Genomic DNA, 22,996 nt, shown 5'->3' with positions numbered 1-22,996 from the left:
GGGGGGAAACTTTATTGCTATCACATTAGGGGCTTAGAAAACCCCCTTATGTGATAGCAAAATATGTGACAGGTCCTCTTTATGGAGACATCAGGGGTCTCCAAGACCCCTAATGTCACCTAGGACCCCCCTGAAGAAGCTGATGAAGCACAGATCTGCTTCATCAGCTTCTCTCCAGCATCTGGAGCAAGCTGGAGTGACACAAGAATGCGGAAGTGATGTAATATACATCACTTCCGCATTCTGACAGCGGAGAGGGGACAGGAGGGAGGTCGTGTACCGACCTCCCTCTGATCCCCTGTGACAGAGGCAGTATGCTGGTCCCAGGCTCGCACCAGGCACAGCAGAGCCCGGGACAAGCGTGAAAGCGGGAGGCACACATCCCGGTACCTCATACAAGCGATCCGCCGGCTCTATAGCCGGTGGATCGCTTGTATATTAAACGGGCATCGCAAGGAGGAAGGAAAGCAATATGTAAATGTTTGATTGGAAGGGTGTATATGATTTTATGTATGTACCTATGTGTATATTTGTTACCTGAAAAATATATAGATATTTTAAAAAATTATTCACTTCTGTGTCACAGCTCAAGTTGCCAAGTCCAAGGCGCTGGCCTAAAAACATCTTGGGAGGCCCAGCAGGCAGGCAGAACCATACGATCAGCCTCTGGCCTCAAAAGCCCGCCTCTCCTTTGGAAACCACAAGAACAGTCTCAGGCTGAAGTCACACTTTTGCTTTGTGGTAACGCATGTGATGACACACTGGCATGCTAGGGTACCACTGTGAAATGGTGACTGTACGGTTTTGATGCACTACGTAAAGTGTACCACAAGGCAGCCAAAAACATACGTGCCCCATCTTTTTCCAAGTCAGCACACCACAATGTACAGTTGTGAGATCAATGCAATACTACCCAACTATAAAATGGTAGAACGTCAGTGGACAGTAAAGCCGACCATACACTGTGTAAATTTTGTATAGTTCTCGAAGCGGCACAGTCGGTGCCCTCCTGTCGGCACCCTTATTCAGAAAAAAATTGAAGGAGCTGGATGAAAGATCTCCAGACAACCACTGATGGAAGCCAATGCTACGCCCACTGCTCGAGTAGTCACCTGCCAGGTCAGAATAGAAAGCACGCAAGCTAAACAAAAAAATAAAATATGACGGTGTAAGGCCAGCTTAAAGGTTCTGGCATTGGACAGGTGAATGAAAGGGGGTGAGGCTTTATCTTGTCTTGGGCAGCAACTTCAGAGTGTTTGACTCATGTCCACAGGCCGTCAAAAACATGTTTTCCACGCTGCATTTGGGGTGCCGTTGGCAAGTAATGGCACCACAAGTGCGATGCACGTTTTAGACATTCTTTTGTAAATGCGCACGCATTACATGCATTGGTGCGTGTTCACAAAAAGCCAAAGTGTGAACCGGGTCTTGAAGTGGACCTCTGCTATGCCCATGTAGGGTAAAGAAATAGGTTCACCTAATTGAACACCCCACACCATATACCCTCATTCTATTGCCAAGCAAAAATGAAAAGATAAGGCCCAGAGAAAGTTATTAGGTTATAAGAGGGCCAAGAAATGTATTCCCACCCTGAAGACAGTGCTTGGGCCTGGTGAATGCCACACATTCCCCCCATACCTGGGAGTAGCAGCTAGTCTGCTCCAGCGAAGAGTGTTAGGGAAGTGAGAGGAAGGCAAGTAAGTGGATCTGCCTTTTGCCCAGGATGGATAATGCACAGGTTCAATTTAAAGTGACATTAAAGTCAAAAATGTTTTACCCTCTCCCCCATGTTAATGTCAGCTCTTACCTTAAATGATGTCTCTTATTCTGATCTTTCCTGATGTTTTTATCTGACCCTCCAATCCAGCGGTGTCTGCATGCGGGTGCACGCTTCCATTGACTTACCTTACGTCTCTGCTCGTCTCCCGGCCGAGAATCAGAACTGCGCATGCGCCCGCCCCAAGATCCTTTGCGGCCGTACGCGCAGTTCCTGATTCTTGGCGCAGGATCGTGCAGCGATAACGAGGTAAGTTTAAACCTAGGTAAAGCGTTTTTTGTTTTGTTTTTTAAACTTCTTGCCTATATCTACTGCTTGCTAGCAGTAGATATAGGCAAAACAACCGGAGGGTTTAGAACCCCTTTAAAGACCATTTCTTAAATGACTTCTCACTCTTCACACCTAGGTCACTTTCCCATGGCTTCCAAAAAAAAAAAATCTTAAAAACAGATGGATCAGAAAGCAACCAGTTTCTAAGCTGTCCAAAGAAATATATACATGTATTACCCATTTAATTTTTGGAGGCCTACTTTAAATTGCTCCAGATCTTCAGCATATCATACATCACAAACAAACATCCATCCATACGGAAAAATAAAAAAAAGGTTTCAATGCTCCTGTTAGACTGGAGGAAACAATAACTAAGTACCGTATTTGCCAGCGTATAAGACGACCTCCTAATTTTTCAGTTAAAAAAATAGCTTTTGGGCTATACCCATCGTATAAGACTACCCCCCTTCCGAGGCAACACCATTTAAAAACATCAACATGGGCCATTTTGTTTAAATACACCCACTAATCTAGGCGTATAAGACGACCGCCGATTTTCAGGGGGGGTTTTTTTTTTTTAAGTATAAAAAGTCGTCTTATACGCCGGCAAATACGGTAGGTTGGGAGGGATTTCCCTCCTAATTATGGATGAGGAGTCTCCTGTTTTAGGTGGGTGGACCTCTCTCCTGTGCTGTCCTGGCAGATGTATTGGGGAAAATGACAGCCAAATTCTGTATGTTTGAATGGATTAGTTGCAATATTATGCCAAAAAATGGCATCAATGCATGTGGTCCATATTCTGTAACAAACTCATCCACTATTGCTTGAACATGGAAGATTACATAGGAGCAAAACAACAAGCTTGAGTTTTTAGCTAAACAACAGTAAAGCCCCGCTTAAATCAATGCTCAACAAAAAAAGAAAAGCCAGAAAAGCCCAGTCACATGGCCTGTCAAAGTCAGCAGGCTCGTCATCTTGGCCTGCATTTTATGAATGGCTTGTAAGAGGCAGTCAATGTGGAGTAAACACTGATGACTAGCTGTATCCACTCTTCATTATAAAGAATTGTTACAACCTTTTCTTTGCTGTTTAAGGCTATATTCACCCCCATGACAAGATCAAATTCAAGGTCAAAGCTTTTCTTAGACAACAATGCACTTCTTTGTTTTAGAACACCCGGAGCAAAGCAATATAACTGAGGTGAGGTATCAGAGGCCTTTAACCCAGGGGTGGACATATGAATATGGAATTCAGAAGCCAGTCTGTCTAGCTCAGCAGGATGGAGCCAAGCTCCATAGACAACTAGAGAAAACCAGAGTAAAGTCGGCCATACACCTAGAGATTTTCTGCAGATTTTCTGTGGTCAGATGGAAAAAGTGCAACACATTCCTCCATCTACGCTACACTGTGTGGATGGAGAAATCTCCCGCTGGGCCAAGCTTCAGTATCTTGCTAGTCGGCCCCATTGCCTGTTAAAACACCTAAGCAATGCCTGCATCCAATCAGATTGTTCAGGTATTTTGACAGCCAGTGGGGCCGACTAGCAAGATACTGAAAGTTGGCCCAGTGGGAGATTCCTCCATCCACACAGTTTAGCGTAGATGGAGGAATCTGTTGCCCTTTTTCCATCAATCTGACCATAGAAAATCTGCAGATAATCTATAGGTGTATGGCCAGCTTTAGGCACCAGCTGCCATTTTCAAGGAGTATTGGCTACCTGGCTCCTGGGATTTGTCCAGAGCTGCCTTAAACCCAGGGGTGGACAAATGAATATGTAATTTAGGATTTTGTTGGCTTTACTTTGTGTCAGCTCCATTTAGGAGCCGGTGGTAATTTTTAAGGTTCAATGGATACCTGGGCTCCTGGGATTCGCCCAGTCCTGCTTTAACCAGTGGCCGCCCCTACCATCTATATACACATGGTCAAACCGTCTTGATCTTCCCAATCAATGTGGTCAATCTGGATCCCAGCAGGTTCAAAAGGTGTCACTGCCAGCACACAGATGATCAGATTCTGTGCATGTTTCCTCACCTCTGCATCCAGCTGACACCAAGCTTCATCCAAATAAAAAAAAACATACAATTTGTGCGCACACATAAGGGCAGACAATTGTCTTGTATACTCTGAGCAGCATTAAAACAAGCCTGTGGCTCTCCATTTGTGGTGCCATAAGAGCCTCATGGTCATAGACACAGCTGGGGAACACAGGTGCTTGAGCCTCAGCAGGCACTACCCTGAAGACCAATCTCATACTGAAGTCACTGGGTACAGATAAAACATGGTGGTGTGGCAAGTCATATATTAAGCCCGTGACGCACAGCATGCAAAGTCGTGCAGAGTGAAGCAAAGCCGTCAGGCACAGAGCTTCGCATGCAGTGTGTGAGCGGAGTAAAGCCAGATGATTGGCTGAAGATGCAGTCAATCAGCTCGTATCGTGATGCGCGGGTGGCTGAAGATGAAATTTCTCATGTGGGCACACTCAGCTATGAGAGCTCCCGCAAGCGGATGTGCTGTGGAGAAAATTACATGACACTGCACGCAAAGGCTGCACGCAAACGTGCAGCCCGCCACCGCTCCACGCCACTGCAGCCCAGGACTGTGCCAACATTACAACCAAATCAACAGCAAATGCAAGGGGTGTGGGCATGTAAAGGGCAGAAAATTATCTCCTACTGTTAGGAACCCTGCGGTTCTATAGCTGTGAAACTATAAGCAACCAATGGCCATCCAGTCAGTAGGGGAATCCAAGGTGCTTCAGCCTCAGCTGGAACTACTCCGAATACCAAACGTCTTCTATAGCCAATGCACACATAAAACATGCCATGGCCTGTAGTTTAGAGAAGCCACTGCAGCCCCACCGTTCCCTACAGTCATATCGGCAGCAAGTACAAGAAGTATGGATTTATAATGGGCAGACAATCATTAAGTGCATCCAAACCAAAAATATACCAAGACAAGCTGCGTCTCTTTAGCTGTGGAACTATAAGAACCAGCCAACTTGATCCTCAGCTGGTGTGACGCTGAATAGCAAGCTTCAACTATAGTCAATGGGCACATAAATTATGCCATGTTCTGTGGTTCCATGGCGGATAAACGGCCACTATGGCCCAGGTCTCGGCTGTCACACTACTGCCGCCACCTAAATAGAAAATAAATTAATGTATAAAAGGCAGACAACCGTTTGATATATCAGAAGACAGCCTACAATTCTTGAGCTGTGTAACCGGAAGGGGCCCAATGGTCATCCCCAGCCAGACAGGTGCTTGGTACTTAGCTGGGAGTACCCTAAATACCAGGTTTCTGCTATAGGCAATGGGCACACATAAGAGGGCAGTGTGGCAGCCATGTCTCATGCATGGTATACATAATGGGCACATAAGAGGGCAGTGCGTCAGCCATGTCTCATGCATGGTATAGGTAATGGGCACATATAAGAGGGCAGTATGGTAGCCATGTCTCATGCATGGTATAGGTAATAGGGCCATATAAGAGGGCAGTGTGGTAGCCATGTCTCATGCATGGTATACGTAATGGGCACATATAAGAGGGCAGTATGGTAGCCATGTCTACTGTGAAACTATAGGGGCCCAGTGACCATCCTCAGCCAGACAAGTGCTTGGTACATAGCTGTGATTACCTTGAATATCAAGGTTCTACTATAGGCAATGGGCACATAACAGGGTAATGTGGTAGCCATGTCTCATTCTTCCAAAGCAGCTAGACAGCCATTGCAGCCGTCGCATTGCAGCCACACACACGGCAGATACAAGAGGTATGGACGTGTAAACAGCAGACAATCATTACCTATGTACATACAAACACAACCTGCATCACTGTAGCTGTGCAACTATAGGGGCCCACTGATCATTCTCAGCCAGACAGGTACTTAGCTTGGATTACCCTGAATACAAAGTTTCATGTCTGGTAAAGGTAACGGGCACACATAAGCGGGCAGTGTGGTAGCCAGGTCTCATGCATGATATAGGCAATGGGCACATATAAGAGGGCAGTGCACGCAGCCATGTCTCATGCATGGTATACGTAATGGGCACATAAGAGGGCAGTGCACGCAGCCATGTCTCATGCATGGTATACATAATGGGCACATATAAGAGGGCAGCGTGGTAGCTAGGGCTGCAACAACTAATCGACATAATCGATTATAATCGATTATTGAAAAAGTTGTCAACTTTTTCAATAATCGATTAATCGGCTTCCGATCAGTTGGCCCTGTTCACGGCTCCACACACGCTGTGCGCCGCACCTCCTCCCCACCTCACACTCGCAGCTGCCAGAACCGCCTGCATCCTGGTGCCATTCTGCATTCATTGCTGTATAAATTTTACACTTTCCTTTTCACTATATTGCACACCACACTATTTCTTTTTCTTTTTTACTTCCACCGCTCCAAGCTTGCTCCTGTGATGGAGTGCAATCTCAATACAAGCTAGTAGTCCATCACTGGAGCCATTTTTTACATTTTATTTTATTATTTATCCGATTAACCGATTAATCGAACTTAATAAATCGGCTAACTAATCGATTTTGAAAATAATCGTTAGCTGCAGCTCTAGTGGTAGCCATGTCTCATGTATGCTGTAGGTAATGGGCACACATAAGAGGGCAGTGTGGTAGTCATGTCTCATGCATGGTATATGTAATGGGCACATAAGAGGGCAGTGTGGTAGCAATGTCTCATGCATGGTATTCGTAATGGGCACACATAAGAGGGCAGTGTGGGCATGTCTCATGCTTCCAAAGCAGCTGGACAGCCACTGCAGGCTCAGCTCCAGCTGTCACTTTGCCGTTTACACATCCATATCTCATTGGACTGTAATAATTTCATATGTACATACAAATACAATCTGCATCTCTATCTGTGAACCTATAGGGGCCCATGGATCATCCTCAGCCAGACAGAGAGTTACAGGTGCTTGGTCCTCATCTGTGATGCCTGAACACCAAGCTTTTGCTATAATCAATAGGCACATATAACAACCATGCATTATGGCCTGAGCCTCAGCTGTCCCATCCAGAGCAGCAGCAAGGCCTACATGCACGGTGACAAGTGGGGGTGGGGGCTTCAGCCGGTGCTCCATACCCTGAGGCAGGGAAAGGCATCCCAGGGCTCTGCCAGGAAACGACAAGCCTGTCATAGGCCGAGGAGGCTTGCCGGGACTTGTAGTCCCACAGAGGCTTTTGAGGGACCGTGGTGAATAGGGGTGACCCCCTCCAGAGCCGGCCACCAGGGAGGAGGAGCGGTGGGATGGGTGAGCCGGGGAGGAGGTGGGGGGTTCACGAGGACATCTGCCCTCCCTCCCCCTAGGGGGGTTGTCTACGATCCAGCCCTGGCTCATCACTTACCGCTGCGGCATCAGCGCCGCCACCACCACCACCTCCCGCCCTCCGCCGATCCCGATGCTGCCAGCCGAACGAGCACTGACGGCGGAGCGTCCTACCCACAATGGGCGGGTTCACATGGAGAGAAGTGGGTGGCCGTTAGTCCGGGGCTGACACAGGAAGGACGCTTCATGTGGCCTTTATTTTTGTCTTTTTGTGGCCCCCCGCCTGTCACCGTGCCGGCCTGGTCCGCGCGCCCGCCGCCAGCTGCCCGGAAGGACGGGGAAGGCCTGGGCCCGGGCCTGCGGCCTAGCTCCTCTTACCTGGCCGCCGCCTTGCTCGCTGTCATCGCTGCTGTTGCCGTGCTGCAAATACTCGCTCTGCCCGTCCACCTCCATGGCGGCCATCTCTTCCCTCTTGACGGGCTGTTCGGGAGCTGAGGGGACAAAAGAGACAAACACGACAGAGTCAGCGCCATTACTGGAGCCGCTGCGGGGCTTCCCCTTACTCTCTACCCCCCGACTCCCCTTTCTCACACCTTTCCCTCCCCCCTCTCACACAAACTGCGCCCGGCCGCACCACCGTGTTCCCCGGCGACCCGCGGGCGGGCGCCTTTTACGTACCGGTCATTTGTGTTTGTGGCAGGATTAAAGGAAACCAATCCCCAAGGAGAGAGAGGAAAAAGCCAACAGGCCCGGGCAGGGCTGCGCAGGCCGCGGTGGCTTTATTAGACGCGTGACATGATTAGAGTATAATAATCACAGGCGCGCTGCGGACGGAGAGAACCAGGCGCGTTTTTTTTTTCCTATTTTGATTGACGGTGCGGGGAAACACAAAAGGTGGGGCTTGCAGCCAGTACGGGGGACGTGTGGCGTCACACGTTACGGAAGGTCCGCCCCTGTTCTACGGTGCTATTGGCAGCGGAGAGGCCCTCGACCGTCGCTGATTGGCTGAGAGACGTGTCTTTCCTGTGCCGGGGTTTTTTTTCCCCTATTACGCGGGCTTCCTGTGAGGTTTGCGTGACGTGCGCGCTCCCTGTGTTTACTATCGCAGACAATGAGCGGGAGGAAGTGCCGTGCCGGGCCCGCGCTGCAGCCGACTAGAGCGGGCTTCAGGCCCGGCGTGCTCCCGCTGTCGCGGCCCGGGCCTCCTACACTGACAGGCGAGCTCTTCTTGGAAAAGCGCACCTGTCAGCGGCGGCAGCTATTTTGTTCCGCAGCGCTCAGCTAGCCGCTTCATCGGGACTTTTAGCACACGTTGCTGTGGAACTGATAGGCTGAATGTAGATCCTGTCTACAAAATGGCTGCCACAGTTCTGTATGGGGGGGACAGATGCTTCTTATTCATAACCGTGTGAACCGAATAAAGCGTTTAATATGAGACATTAAAGGCCCACCCCACCTTTGCTGATCGTTACTTTACCCCTTCATTGGAATGCTGCAGACGTGTGATTAAAGCGGACCTGTCTGCAGTGACAGTGCAGTAGCCATTTTGTGATGGGTACACATATCTCACACATTTAGGAACGCACAGCTTGTCATTTCACAGAGGTCACATTCTAAAGAATAAAGAAGCAGAAAACAGGTTATGTCCTCAAAATGTCCATATTCACTAATAATAAGAACATCATGGGGGGGAATTTATCAAAATTGGAGCAGTTGCCCATGGCAACCAATCAGCATCTCTCCAGTTTGCTTAGGTAAGATTTGAAAATGAAAGAGAAGCTGATTGGTTGCCATGCAAATCTGCTCCAGTATTGATTAATCTTCCCAATGTGTATGTATTGCCAGCATTTGTAGGCTAGTTCTGGATAGAGTAGAGAAAGGCTGAAACCCATGTGAGGTAATTTTTTTTTTTACTGCCTGTGTTCCATTGGGGACATTTCCCTTCAGTTCCTCTCCCAGGCATGCAACAGGATATTAGAGGAACTCTTCCAAAGTAAAAGGAATTACTCTCTAAGACAGGGATGGGCAACTCCTGTCCTCCAACTGTTGTGCAACTACAAGTCCCATGAGTCATTGCAAGACTGACAGCCACAGGCATGTTGGGATTTGTAGTTAAAGTACAGCTGGAGGGCCGTGGTTGCCCACCCCTGATCTTAGATGTCCCCATTGGAAGGTTTCTGCAAGCCTTTTGTTCTGGGGCCGTGCCTAAACCTTTGGCTTTCACCTCAGGTTGTCTCGGTGACTCAATCCAAAACTCAAAAAAAGGCTTTGCCTAGAGACATACTTAAAGGGCTCGTGCACACGCAACGCAAGAGCAAAATTGTATATTGCGTTTATGCGTGCACTATATGCAATCCCAGAATGCATCATTTGTAATAGAAATTTTAATGAACTGTACGTGTGTATATGCACGTAAAAAAAATGCACGAAGGGATGGAGCAGTTGCCCAGGGCACCCAATCAGCTTCTCTCATTTTCAAATCAACTGAACAAACTTAATAGAGACACAGATTGGTTGCTATGGGCGACTGCTCCAGATTTTGTCTGCTTCAGTTTTGATAAATTCCCCCCCATACAATAGAGGGAATTATTCATAAAAACTGGAGCAATTGCCCAGAGCAACCAATCAGCGTTTCTCTTTAGTTTGTTCAGTTAAGCTTTGAAAATGAAAGATAGAAGCCGGTTGGTTGCTATGGACCATTGCTTCAAATGTTAATAAATTCCCCCGTGTCTCATCTACAATAAAGGCTGATTGTCCTCCTCCTCGCAAGATGCTTTAGCTCACAGCAAGGCAACCTTGGCACTTCAGGACTACAAGTCCCATGAGGCATTGCAAGATGCTATCAGCCACAGGTATGGCTCTCAGTGGAAGAGGCATGAAGGGATTTGTGGTTTCACAACAGCTGTGGTGCCAAGGTTGCGTACCACCATACTCTGAGGTGTGGCTGTGCTGGAGTTATGTCTTCCCAGCCTGGCCATTCAAGATGACCGCAGACCCCCAACATGGAAGAAGGCTGAGATATCAGTGCCGTTGAGGGAGCTCAAGGGACGCCGCATCTCTGGAGGGTGAGTATTTGAGGCCTTAGTTCTACTTTAAAGGTGTCCTCCAACTTTATGACCATGTTATATGTTACAACCATATTTAGGGTATAACAGGAAACTTGAGGTGTGTTAAGTTCCTTAGCCAAGTGCTGAGGAGCTGTTCTGCAGCAGCTTCACTGAATGCTTTGGCTGCACAGTGTGAGGCGGAGGATAATATTTCTGACTAATAAATACCATTTTCCAACAAATATTTGGTGTGCTCGTCCACCAAAACATTACATTGCAGGTTCCCACACCGAATTGATTTCCTCCATCGGGGTTTAGGCGCCTCACCCCAGCGATGCCAGGTGTGCCCACAGTTAAAATGGCTGCTGGTGCTGTGTCCCCAGCTTCTCCATCACACTCTGCGTCCACAGGCGTGTTCAGTTGCTCAGCTGCTGCAAGTGCTGAGTTAGCAAATCGCAACAGAATGCTGTGCTGCAAGTCAGCGCTCAGTACTGCTAACGTAGCACTCGCAGCGGAAGTGAATGTGGGGACAGAGCACCACCTGGCAGCGCTGGAGAAAGGTTCCTGAACCCCAATGGAGAAAATCAGTTCAATTTAATGTTTTGGTGGAGGAGCAAAATAAATATTTGTTGGAAAATGGTATTTATTAGTCAGAAATATTATCCTCCGCCATTTTGCTTAGCACTGTGCAGCCGGAGCGTTCAGTGAAGCCGCTGCAATGAACTGAAGTGCTGCAGAACAACTACTTAGTGCTTGGCTAAGCAGCGAGTGCTAAGTTAGCAGTGCTGAGCGCTGACTTGCAGCACAGCGTTCAGAGGTAGTTTGCTAACTCAGGACTCGCAGCGGCTGAGTGACTGAACACTCCTCTGGTCTAAACATCCCCCCCCCCCCCTTCTTACCTGAATTGCAGGGTTGTTTTATTTAGTATGCCTACACATGGCTCTGCTCAGAGGTCTGTCAATGGGATGACTACAGGCCCCACCTGCCACTACGGTGGAGGGACTCGTAGATCTCAAAGGAAGACCCATGCAATGATGTCACCACAATTGTAGTCCATTCATTACTTCCTCCAGCCCCATAACAGAAGGTCTGTACCTCTGTATGTACCTGGGCCTGGGGATAACCAATGCAGGAGCCTGGGCATTGCACATGTAATCGTGGTTGCGATGCTCTGCAGGCTTCATTTTGTGGGTGCATTTATTACATTTTTGGGAAATGTGGAATGTACCAATGGTGAGGTTCAGAACCCTTGTCATGTATTCATCTGTGAACCGGCCATGCCGTACAGACTCCTAATGCTCCATCTACATCCGAGGTGCATGGCTAACCGTGGTACCCTCCAGATCAGGGGTGGGCAACTCCGGCTCTCCAGCTGTGCTTTAACTACAAATCCCATCATACCTCTGGGCGTCATGCCTGTCAGTCTTGCAATGCCTCATGGGACTTGTAGTTCAACAGCTGGAGTTGCCCACCCCTACTCTAGATCCATAGAGAAAATAACCAGCAAATCAAAGTACCAAGTTGATGATGTATTGACGTTCCATAGAAACCAATGTTTTAGGAACACAGAGGAATGTTTCCTGTTCTGTCTGGGATCCTCTGTGGCCCCGAAAATGTAGTTTCCTATTTTGGAGTGCTGGCTATTTTCTATGTTTGTGTGTGTGTATTGCTGTCTCTGTCCCCACTGAGGAGATTCACCCTTTCTATTTGTTCTGGTGACCAGAAAGTGCAGAAGAATCCAACATTTAATGGTAGTTTATGGAGCAGGAAGTAAAGGGAAATCTCACAATTGTGATAACTGTCTAAGAGGGGATTTATCCTTGGTTTGGTGAGGCTTCTAACTTCCTGTTAGGTCTATGAGAAAGAAAGTGAAGGGAAATCTTCCAATGGGTAGTCTCACTTCCTACTAGGTCTACAAGACAGGAAGCAAAGTAAGTCTTCCAATGTGTACACCTGTTCCAGTGACAACTGTCTAAGAGGGGATGTCCCTTTGGTTTGCCAAGGTGTCTCACTTCCTTCTAAGTCTACAAGACAGGAAGTGAAGGGAAGTCTTCCAATGGGTACACCTGTTCCAGTGGTAATTGTCTAAGCGAGAATTTTCCCTTTTGGTTTGTTGAGGTATCTCACATCCTGTTAGCTCTACAAGTTGGGTCAGCTGTTTCAAAGCATGGTGACTGTAAGGGCTCAGTCACACTAGATGCAATGCGTTCCGGCCTGATTGTGGCCGGAGCGCACTGCCTCGCATTGTGGCCGGCTTACTTTTTAGTGGGGTAGGAGGAGGCGTGGTGGGCCATTCAAATTAATCAAAATACAAGCAGTACTTTGATCGCACCGCACAGGGCCGGACCGCAGACACAATGTGCCCTGCGATCCTGTGCGGCCGGAGGGCGTGGCTACGGCGCCATTCATTTGAATGGCCCGCCACGCCCCCTCCTGCCCCACTAAAAAGTGAGCCGGCCGCAATGCGAGGCAGTGCGCTCCGGCCAAAATCGGACCGCACTGCACCCAGTGTGAATGAGCCCTAAGTGTTTGGACAAAAAATTGAAAAAATACTTTGCTGGTCAATGTATATTTGTTTGATCTGAAATTAATATTGAAACAAAACATTGGCTGTATAATACAACTTTAATATTAATATCACATCACAATATCACATCCTGTACACGGTGTATTGGACGTGATGACTCGAGGATCCTTAGACCACTGCGGCAGAGGGGGAGAAAGGCTGGAAGGACTGGTCTATGAGCAAGCTTGAGGATCGGCCGAGTATAACTTTTTTTTATTTTTGCGCCTAGATGCAAACAGGCATTAACCCTTGCAGTGCGGAGGTAGCCCCACTGCAAGGGTTAATAAAAGCTTTGCCCGGAGTTCTTTTTTAAAGCTGCATGGCTGGTTAATAAAATACTGTTAATATAACCACTTCCATTTCCAAGTAAAAGATTCAACCGAATACTTCCAAAGGAAGACACTTGGTATGAATGATAGAACTGGTTTATTTACTTCTGGAATAAAGCTCAATTTACATAAGCTTGGCATCCTGCCTTCTGCGACACTAAGCTGGGTGTGTGCTGATTACATAGGGACAACATCTGAGTAATTATGTGTTATAAATGTTGTAAAAAAAACACTCAAAATAGTAGAGGTGCACCGAAATGAAAATGTCAAAGCCGAAACGATACCAAAATTAAAAAGAATGTTAGGCCGAAACCGAAAAAACTTTAATTTTTTTAATATTTATTTAATCCTTTTTTTGTTTCCATTTTTTAAATATTTTTTATTTTTTTTACTTTATTTTTTACTCTGTCCTCAATTATGTACAAACACTCAGCGATCGCTGAGTGTTTGTACTCGTCTCCTTCCTGACACACTGTCACAGGAGGCTGAGCAAGCGGTGCGGGGAGGAGAGCTCAGCCTCCTGTGACAGCGTGGCCTGTCTCTGCCCACACACCGCTCCCCCGATCTGTGACAGGAGGCTGAGCGGGGAGGAGAGGCGCCGGCCGCTCACAGCGCTCGGCCGCCTGTGACAGTTTCTCTTCTCCCCACTGGGACACAGAGCAGCACCCAGTGGGGAGGAGAGAGGCTATTTTGGCCAGGAAATTGCACTTTCGGCATTATGCCAAAAGTGGCATTTTCGGCGGCCGCTATATCGGTGCATCCCTACAAAATAGGTGAAAAACCATGTCTGCTCATCCCTCAATCCTATAGCATCTGAGGCTACTTATACATTAGGGTTTGGGATCATTCAATGAAGGATAAGAACCTCCTAAATGTTCCCCTAGACGTTATAAGAACAAATAAGAAAAATGGGGCATTTAAAGTGTCCAAACCATACAACATGTCCATCAGACACACGTAATCTTCTATTAAAAAAAATATAATACATTTTATTGCATTGAAATCAATGTGATTTAGAGACTTGGTTACATTCCGAATGTCATCAGCATGATACAATAGGAAATTACCAAATTGCTCTTGGAAAGGTACGGCACCCCTGATTGCCCTGATCACCATATTTTTGTACATGAATAAGTGTGGATTGTTGTACATTTAAAAAATAAGACCTACCTCGAAAATAAGACCTAGTGTGTTTTTTTGAGTCAAAAAAAATGTAAGACAGTGTCTTATTTTCGGGGAAACACGGTGGAAACATATGGATTAGGACAAACAAGGGAGGGGGGATTTATCAAAACTGGAGTAAACAGAATCTGGAGCAGTTGCCCATGGCAACCAATCAGCATCTCTCTTCAGTTTGCTCAGGTAAGATTTGAAAATGAGAGAGAAAAGCTGATTAGCTGCAGTGCAAATCTGCTCCAGATTTTGTCTGCTCCAGTTTTGATAAATCCCCCCTCCCTTGTTTGTCCTAATCCATATGTTTCCACCGTGTTTCCCCGAAAATAAGACACTGTCTTACATTTTTTTTGACTCAAAAAAACACACTAGGTCTTATTTTCGAGGTAGGTCTTATTTTTTAAATGTACAACAATCCACACTTATTCATGTACAAAAATATGGTGATCAGGGCAATCAGGGGTGCCGTACCTTTCCAAGAGCAATTTGTTAACCAATCGCTGGCCAGAATGAGCGAAGCGCGCTTTCACTATCGATTCCTCACAGGCGGAGTGCATTTGGTATAACTCCGCCTGTGACAGGAGCCGGCGTTATAGAGGAAACATCGGCTTATGCGGCTCTGCTCCCTCCGGTGCCGCCTCGCTTCCTCTAGCGCTGGCTTCGATGGCACCGCTGATTCTATCCCGCCTCTCTCGCGGCTCTTCAAGTTCCCCCTTATGCCACCACTGGCCCTGGGAATGGTCACAACTAGGTCTTATTTTCAGGGTAGGTCTTATATTTTAGCAATTCCCAAATATAGTACTCGGTCTTATTTTCGGGGAAACAGGGTATTTACTGTGTAATCCACTGTGGGCCCAGTCTTCGACTGGTTTTGCAACTGCATGTGCTTCATCAGGAAGGTTGGAGGTAATCAAAGTATTGTATCGAAGATAAATCTAAGTATAATAAACTCCATGACCGACATCATAATGATAATTACAATGATAAAGTCCAGGCAAATACTATCCTGTTATAACATCATCATTGTGATAGGAATACATACTATAGATATTGTTGATAGTGCAATCAAAGTTTGGGGAGACAAGAACAGGTAGCAGCTTACTTTTACCATCTGAACTATTAAAGAATACTGATTTATTTATGAAGGCCAGAGACTCTTGCAACATCATTTGAACTTAAAGGAGTTGTAAAGTCCCAGCATATACTATCCTATTATAACATCAGCATTGTAATAGGATTACATACTAGAGTTGTTGTAGATAATGCAATCAAAGCTTACTTGAAAAAATCCCTTTTATGTAGTGAGTGCTGCCTTCCGTCTGCCCATCACTCCCATCAACTGGATTCCCAGAGTGCTTTGCATCTCTTTCCCTGCTGCTTGAGGTGATGCAATCTTGATTTCTCAAGACTACATATCCCATAATGTACTGCTTCCAGCAAGCAATGATAATGTTACATTGTTCAGACGTTGAGTTGTAGTTCAGAAGGCAGGACGTGCATATTTACAGGACTGAGTGAAATTATGTCAGTGCATTGAGGAAGTACACGCTTTGGGCATCTTCAGTAAGTAAGTTTACAAACTTCTACATAGATATGGTTATTAGGAGTGGGATAGAACTCATGGACATTCAAAACACATTTATTTTTAGTATTTGACCACAGATATTCCTTAAGCAGTGGAGAATTGTTTGAATTACCCAATAATGTCCCAGCCAAGAACTATTTCCAAAGTTCTATACTAGTCTTTTGCAATCTTCTGTGCCCGTACTTAGTCAAATTGGGATACAACAGCAAACCTATTCCACTTGTGCCAGTGATCATGTGCATAGATACCATAACACAACAGTTTATTTCCCCGTTCTCTTTCCATCCTATTCAAATAAATAGCAGGAAGCATCAAAGGGATATCAGTGCTCTGCAATACTTCCTGCAGTCACTGTGATGACACATGGATGTTGAAACCAACAGGTGAGTGAGAATAACTTTTCCAGTCATATTTAATCACTGCTGTTAATTATGGGAACTCTAGGTGATAAATTAAAAAACAAAGACAAAACCAGTTGATACACATCAGCTTGTTGCTGTATTAGGGAGAAACAATCCAGGAGGAGACCTAAGGTAAAGACTTACTTATGAAATATACAGTACGGTAACCCATGGCAAGCAATCAATCACTGTGGTCATATGAGAGAAAAATTAATTTTAATTAGTTGTTATGGGATGTTGCTTGCACAAATTGGAGTTTGGTAAAACCTACAAAAGATTATTCCTATTGTGACGATAGTGAGCTCTGATGAGCCCCCAAACTGTGTGGAGAGAATGGGGAAGTGGTACTGAACACCATGCCACCCTCATTTCCCCCAAAATTCAAAAGTCTTTAACAAGATGGTCAGATTCAAATCTGTCTGTGCTAAGCAGTCAAGGAAGATAGCAAATTTGAGAAAAACAGTCCACTTAGAAGGACTAAACCCCAAGTAGAGCTTAGGATCTTCAAAGGACTTTGGATTGGACCCTGTCATAAATGGTCATGTTGTAAATAGTCTGGAATGCAGCTTAGGAATAGACATCTGTGAGGCTGGGGTATTGATCTATATAGGCTGTGAGAACTCGCTTCAAACAGAAGAGCATTAAGGACACTTCCACTCACTCTAATCTTCTTTTAAGGGCTTCTTTGGCCACTTTTAATGACTCAAAAGTCCAGAAAGGTTTTCCAACATATAGTACACGCACAGTACTTGCAAAAGAACACAGGTTCAGCCTCCCGGCTCTTACTTTCAGCATCACAGCGAAGTCCTGACTGTTTCTCTCTCACAGTCACACAGGTACTTCCTTCAAATTACTTGCCACACAGGCTGGTTCTCACCACACAGGTGTATTCAGCACACACAGGTTGTATCTCCTTAACTTACCACACAGGCTGGTTCCAGGGTGGAGCCCTCCTGACTCCTGGACAGAGACCTCCTCTGTCTCCCAGGTGGAACAACTCACTTAGCAGGCTGGAAGACCTTATGGAGGCCTTAATGAGCCAGCTTGCTTCAGCTGTGCTTGTTACCTCCACGCCTCCAGCCCTCTAGGCACTTCCCCCTAGCAGAAGAACTTCAATATTACACTTAAGGCCCGTTCACACCGGGGCGGCTTGGGCGTGCGGGTCCGTTGACATGAACGATCCCATACATTGCTATGAGTACTGCTCATGCGTCCGCGTGGGTCCGCGCGATCCAAATCGCCTCCCGCCCGAATTGCTCCCTGAGTTTCCAAACAGCTTTCAATGGAACCGAGGTGATTAGCGCAGTTTTGGGAGTTTTTAATTACGCAATTCAGAATGCCCGAAACCGCCTTTTTAAAAATTGTGCGGAAACTGCGCTGATCCACACCCACCCTGGTGTGAATGAGGCCTAAATGTGGGCCATACATATCTGCCATCCTGGCTATACCAAGACATTTTTTTATCTGCCTGCTGCCACAGGGCCTACAGTAAAAGTTCACAAAGTTCAATTTCGTTCATATTAACCACTTAAAGACTGGGGTGTTAAACCCCCTTCCTGTTCAGTCCATTTTCAGTATTTAGCGCTGCGGTAGTTTGACTGACATTTATTCCGTCAAGCAACGCTGTACTGAAATGAATTTTATGCCATTTTTTGGGACAGATAGAGCTTTCTTTTTGTGGTATTTAATCACCACCCAAAAGAACATTTTTAAACTGTTTCCCCTATATTAAATTATGAAACATTTATTATTACCCAATTTTTTGACAAAACATGTCAAGCGAAACTGCAAAAAAATACAATACCCAAAATTGGCTATAGGCGATCCTTTAAAAGCTTTTATCGCTCACCAGTTTTGTGTTAACGACCCTAAAATTATTGCTCGCGGTTTGACATTTGCGGTGATATGTAACGTGTGCTGTGCAATTGATGTTTACATACGTTGCCGCACCCAACGCGTATTTATGTTTATATGTGCGTATACATGGGGGTGGAGGACCTAAAAATTTGGGGTGTTTTTTTTAACATTTTTTTATTTGTGACTTTTTTTTTTACACTTAATGTTATTGCTATCACATAGGGGCGGCTCGGGCGTGTGGGTCTGCTGACATGAACGATCCCATACATTGCTATGAGTACTGCTCATGCACTCGCACGATCCAAACCGCCTCCCGCCCGAATTGCTCCCTGAGGTTTTTTTTTTATGCGCTGATCAGCACAGTTAACAATCCCCCTATGTGATAGCACAGGCACACGGACCGGTCCTCCATATGGAGACAATAGGGGTCTCTAAGACCCCTAATGTCACCTGGGGACCCCCAAAGAAGCTGATGAAGCAGAGATCAGCAAGGAGAACAATGCTGATCTTCCTGCTGACAGCTGTCGAGCCGGTCCCGGACCCACAGAGGGGACAGCAGGAGGGGGGTGCACAGTGTAGGGCAGCACATACAAGCGATCGGACAGCTATAGAGCCACCGATTGCTTTTATGTGTAAAAGCCGTTACCGGATGTTTATACCTTGCAGTGTTTTCTGCTCGGGGGTGCGTGCGAGCAGGAAAAAAAGCCATACATTTACGTCGCTGTGCTGATAGGAGCTTGCTATCCGTCCGTTTATTTACAATGGACGGACAGCAAGTGGTTAAATAACTCCTTACACAGATGTAGCATTTGCTGTGTGACATAATACTGTAGCAAACTTTAAGTGCTTCAAACAATGTAACAAAATATATTCATTTAAACAAGGTGCCAGAATTATATGCTTAAAGGAGAACTATGACATGAGTGATTTCCACTCACGTCATAGTTCTAAGCCGACGTGTGACAATGAGACTGTCACAGGTCGGCTCAGTAGATCGGGAGGTGAGGGAAAACATACCGGGTTCCCTCACCTCTCGATCCTGTCACGGCTCTCTGCCGTGACAGGGGGAGGGGCTGGATTCCCCTCTCTCCGCTCCGATCTGCCAGCGCTGACTGGCAGAACGGACGGGGGAGGGGGCGGGTACAGCTGGCTCTGCCTCTAGATAGGCAGAGCCAGCTGTCACTCACGCAGCTGGGCGGATCCCGTCATCTAAGTCGGGATCCGCTCCAGGTGCGGCGTCTCAGTATACCGCGAGCTGTAGCTCGCGGTATACTGAGCTTAGGGTGACGGGAGGACGCTAGTTTGTGTTCTCCCGTTACCCCAAGGAGAACTATGGGGAAAAACACTGACCCCATAGTTCTCCTTTAAAATAGATGATAGTACCGTAGTCCACTTCAGTCACAAATCTATAATGCATATAAAAGTCCACTTGTGATGAGTATACCATGCAATATAAAGTGAATTGTGGACCCAACACTAGGGGTGAATGTAATAAGCAAGTGATTAAACAATTCCTTTGTGTTCCCTGTAATTTCCACTCCCGACAGAATAACTCTCACCTCTCAATGCGACCTTGTGTTATAAAGTACAACAGCAAAAAGTTTCCCAGCACACTCACCAGCCAGCATGCAAAAAAAAACCTGTCTAACCGCTAAGCCTAAAAACAGAGGTTTTAGATACACGTCTTCTGCAGAATATATGAAAGCCGCACTGCCTCGTCAAGGCTCCTCTGTGTAGTGCAGTCCTAACTCTACATGAGCTACATGTGCTCCAAGATGGAGACTCTCATAGGTTAGAGTTAGGACCACACTACACAGAGGGGCCTTGATAAGGCAGTGCGGCTTTCATATAATTTGCAGAAGACGTGTATCCTGTTTCAGGTTGAATGTTGACCAACATCATTTAACCAACTTCATCTGAGTCCAGACTGTCATGGGTCCACCCCATGGGGATGTACCATCATCCATTTTTTTTATGGGGGGTTTCTGTAAAACCTTTCAAAGAGAACTGTGGGGTAAGTGTTTTTCCCCATAGTTCTCTTAAGGGTCACATATACTAGGACATACACTAGCGTCCTCCCGTGACTCAAAGCTCAGTATATCGTGAGCTACAGCTCGCAGTATACTGAGACCAGTACTGTTTTTCCCCATAGTTCTCTTAAGGGTCACATATACTAGGACATACACTAGCGTCCTCCCGTGACTCAAAGCTCAGTATATATCGTGAGCTACAGCTCGCAGTATACTGAGACCACCGCAGCCGGGACGGATCCCGACAATGCTGTCGAGATCCACCCAGCTGCATGAATGACAGCTGGCTCTGCCTATCTAGAGGCAGAGTCAGCTGTACCTGCCCCCACCCCGTCCGTTCCTCCAGTCAGCGCTGGAGGATCGGGGAGGGGAGGGGGGAAATTCCTGCGGAGAGCGGTGACTGACAGTCACGGCTCTCTGCAGGGATATGATCAAGAAGTGAGCGAGTTACAGTATGCGTTTGCTCACTTCCTGATCTATTGAGCCGACGTGTGACAGTTTAATTGTCACACGTCGGCTCGAACTATGAGGATGAGTGATTTTTACTCACCTCCTAGTTCTCCTTTCATTCTGCTGTAAAATTCATGTCAATATCATAGCTGGCAAATCAACCTGCCAGCCACTACGCCACTAATCCCTAGTCACCAGAGCTGCAAGCAAATATAATGCTAGTGAAATCATGGTTGGCAGTTGGCAGCAATGTAGAGGGGGATCTGCTTGAAGTCCAAATCAAGTGAGCAGCCTAAGGTCATAGTGTTGTTCCCCCATAGATACAGTATAGTGAGTGTTAGGGTTGTCAACCAGATGAAAATAAAGAAAAAAATGCCGTAACAAGGGAAACTGTAGGAACTGGTAAATTACAATATATCAATATTTTTGGTCTAGATACACTTTCACTACATACGTACATTGTACATGCTTCGCTCATGCCAACAGATTTTATGCCACTACCTAGTTTTAAAAGTCTTGCATTTTATGAGTGTTATAAATGTACTGCTAACCTTGCAGGTACAGCTTAAAAAGTGTGTCAGATCTTAGTTGAAAAATGTATCCCTTATAACAGGCTAGAGGTGAAGGGAAGAAGTATTTTACACAGACTATGAATGGAATATATTTAGTAACAAAAAAAGAGGTGCAATCAAGATCAGAATTTTGATTTCCCCCCTGTTTTTGCTTGAAAGAGCTAGAAAGATTTAAGATCCTTATTACAGAGGATTTGATCAAATTAGTGTTCCAATTTAGTGTTGAATACAGAGGCATTGTCTCCATTTGGCTCTCACTGCACCTTAATTTGCTACCTGAAGAAATAAAATAAAATAAAAAATCTGAGTATGGAATATAGGCATTATTTTAATCAAAGGAAATGCCACCGCAAAGGCAAATGGCTTTGGCCGTCAGTGACTCATCTGGGCAAGAGGTTAAGGGTTTGTTAAAGAAAGTATGTTTTGATTAAGTGCTACATATGGTAAAACACTTCTTTCTTCAACGAAAGGTCACAGCATATGGCTCTCAATCTGTCTTATATAAATTAGATATCTTTGGTATTGGGTGGTTAGAAGACAACCGTTGATCTTTCTTGAAACCTCTGGCAGTGGGCGTATTTTTCTTTCAGAAGTCAAGATAGCAAGCATGTTGGAACCTATATTAATAAAGCTGGTTACCCTATTGGACTGTTGGAGCTAAAATATTACATTGGAAATGTAATGTGCCGGCCAAAGGTCTGTGTTCTGCTACTCCTTTGGTACTTTGGTGACCAAATTAGAAGTCTTTAAGTCTTTTTAGAAACCACTTATTCTTTAAGCCAGTGGAACATCTTGGAATATCACATACTTTGAGCATCAGAGGAAGAGCAAATCAAATACAGTATGTAGCTTCTTTAAAATGCGCCTTCTCCTCAACTCCATCCTTTGCCAATGCTTCAAATTTGTATGCCGATTCTGATTGACATTTCATTTTGGAATGTTAACATGGAAATAGGTCTTTAACACTTTGAAAATACTTGTTTTATTGATTTCTCTCTAAATAAGGGGGGAAGCCTTTGAGATATATTTAGGTGCTGCTTACCTTACAACTCTGATGCCTAAAAAAGCTTCTCTGAACAAAGATTTTCAGATTTCAGTATGCTGTCCCTGTGACCTTTGTTATGCAGTTATATTGTATATTCCAATCCACACAAAAAAAAAGTGCAATGTACAGGATGCAAAGCCCAGTTATCCAAAATCTGGGAAATTTGGCCTTGGTTTGGTTTGTATAATGTGGGCTGAAACACACAGGTAATTAAAGTGACACTAAACTCGGGAGTTAAATCTTAAAAATGTATTTAAGTACCTTAACTATTAACAAAAATGTATCTTTATCGTGTAGGCTGTAGATCCTCAAACCATCTCTGAACTGGTATTGACACTGTCCTACCTTCTGGAGGGGGGGTTACTTTTGCTCCCCAGGGTCCCTGTGTGTGTTGTAAAGTAGCCACAGCTCCAAGCTCGCTCCCATGATGGACAACAATCTCATGTTTAGTTTACTAATTTGTATTGCAATTGTAGTCAAACACAGGAGTCAGCTTGGAGCTGTGGCTACTTTACAACACACACAGGGACCATGGGGAACAAAAGTAGCCACCCTCCAGAAGGAAGGACAGTGTCAGCACCATTTCAGAGATGGTTTGAGTGTCCTTCA

General features: G+C 45.7%; 1 protein-coding gene across 1 annotated transcript in view; it reads right to left on the bottom strand.

Annotated features, from left to right (window-relative positions):
* The window catches only part of SP3 (Sp3 transcription factor), a 36,619-nt gene extending 28,526 nt beyond the window's left edge, over nucleotides 1-8,093 (bottom strand). The window contains exons 1-2 of the mRNA XM_018572524.1: nucleotides 8,011-8,093; nucleotides 7,711-7,823 (exon numbers count right to left, since the gene is read on the bottom strand). Coding sequence (XP_018428026.1) covers nucleotides 7,711-7,823; nucleotides 8,011-8,017 — 120 coding nt within the window. The 5' untranslated portion in view covers nucleotides 8,018-8,093. The remainder of the gene's footprint in view (nucleotides 1-7,710; nucleotides 7,824-8,010) is intronic.
* Nucleotides 8,094-22,996: the final 14,903 nt, after the last annotated feature.

Source organism: Nanorana parkeri, unplaced genomic scaffold (assembly GCF_000935625.1).
Source record: "Nanorana parkeri isolate BGI_ZX_2015 unplaced genomic scaffold, ASM93562v1 scaffold44, whole genome shotgun sequence".
NCBI lineage: Eukaryota > Metazoa > Chordata > Amphibia > Anura > Dicroglossidae > Nanorana > Nanorana parkeri.
This window is presented reverse-complemented; position numbering and strand designations above follow the sequence as displayed.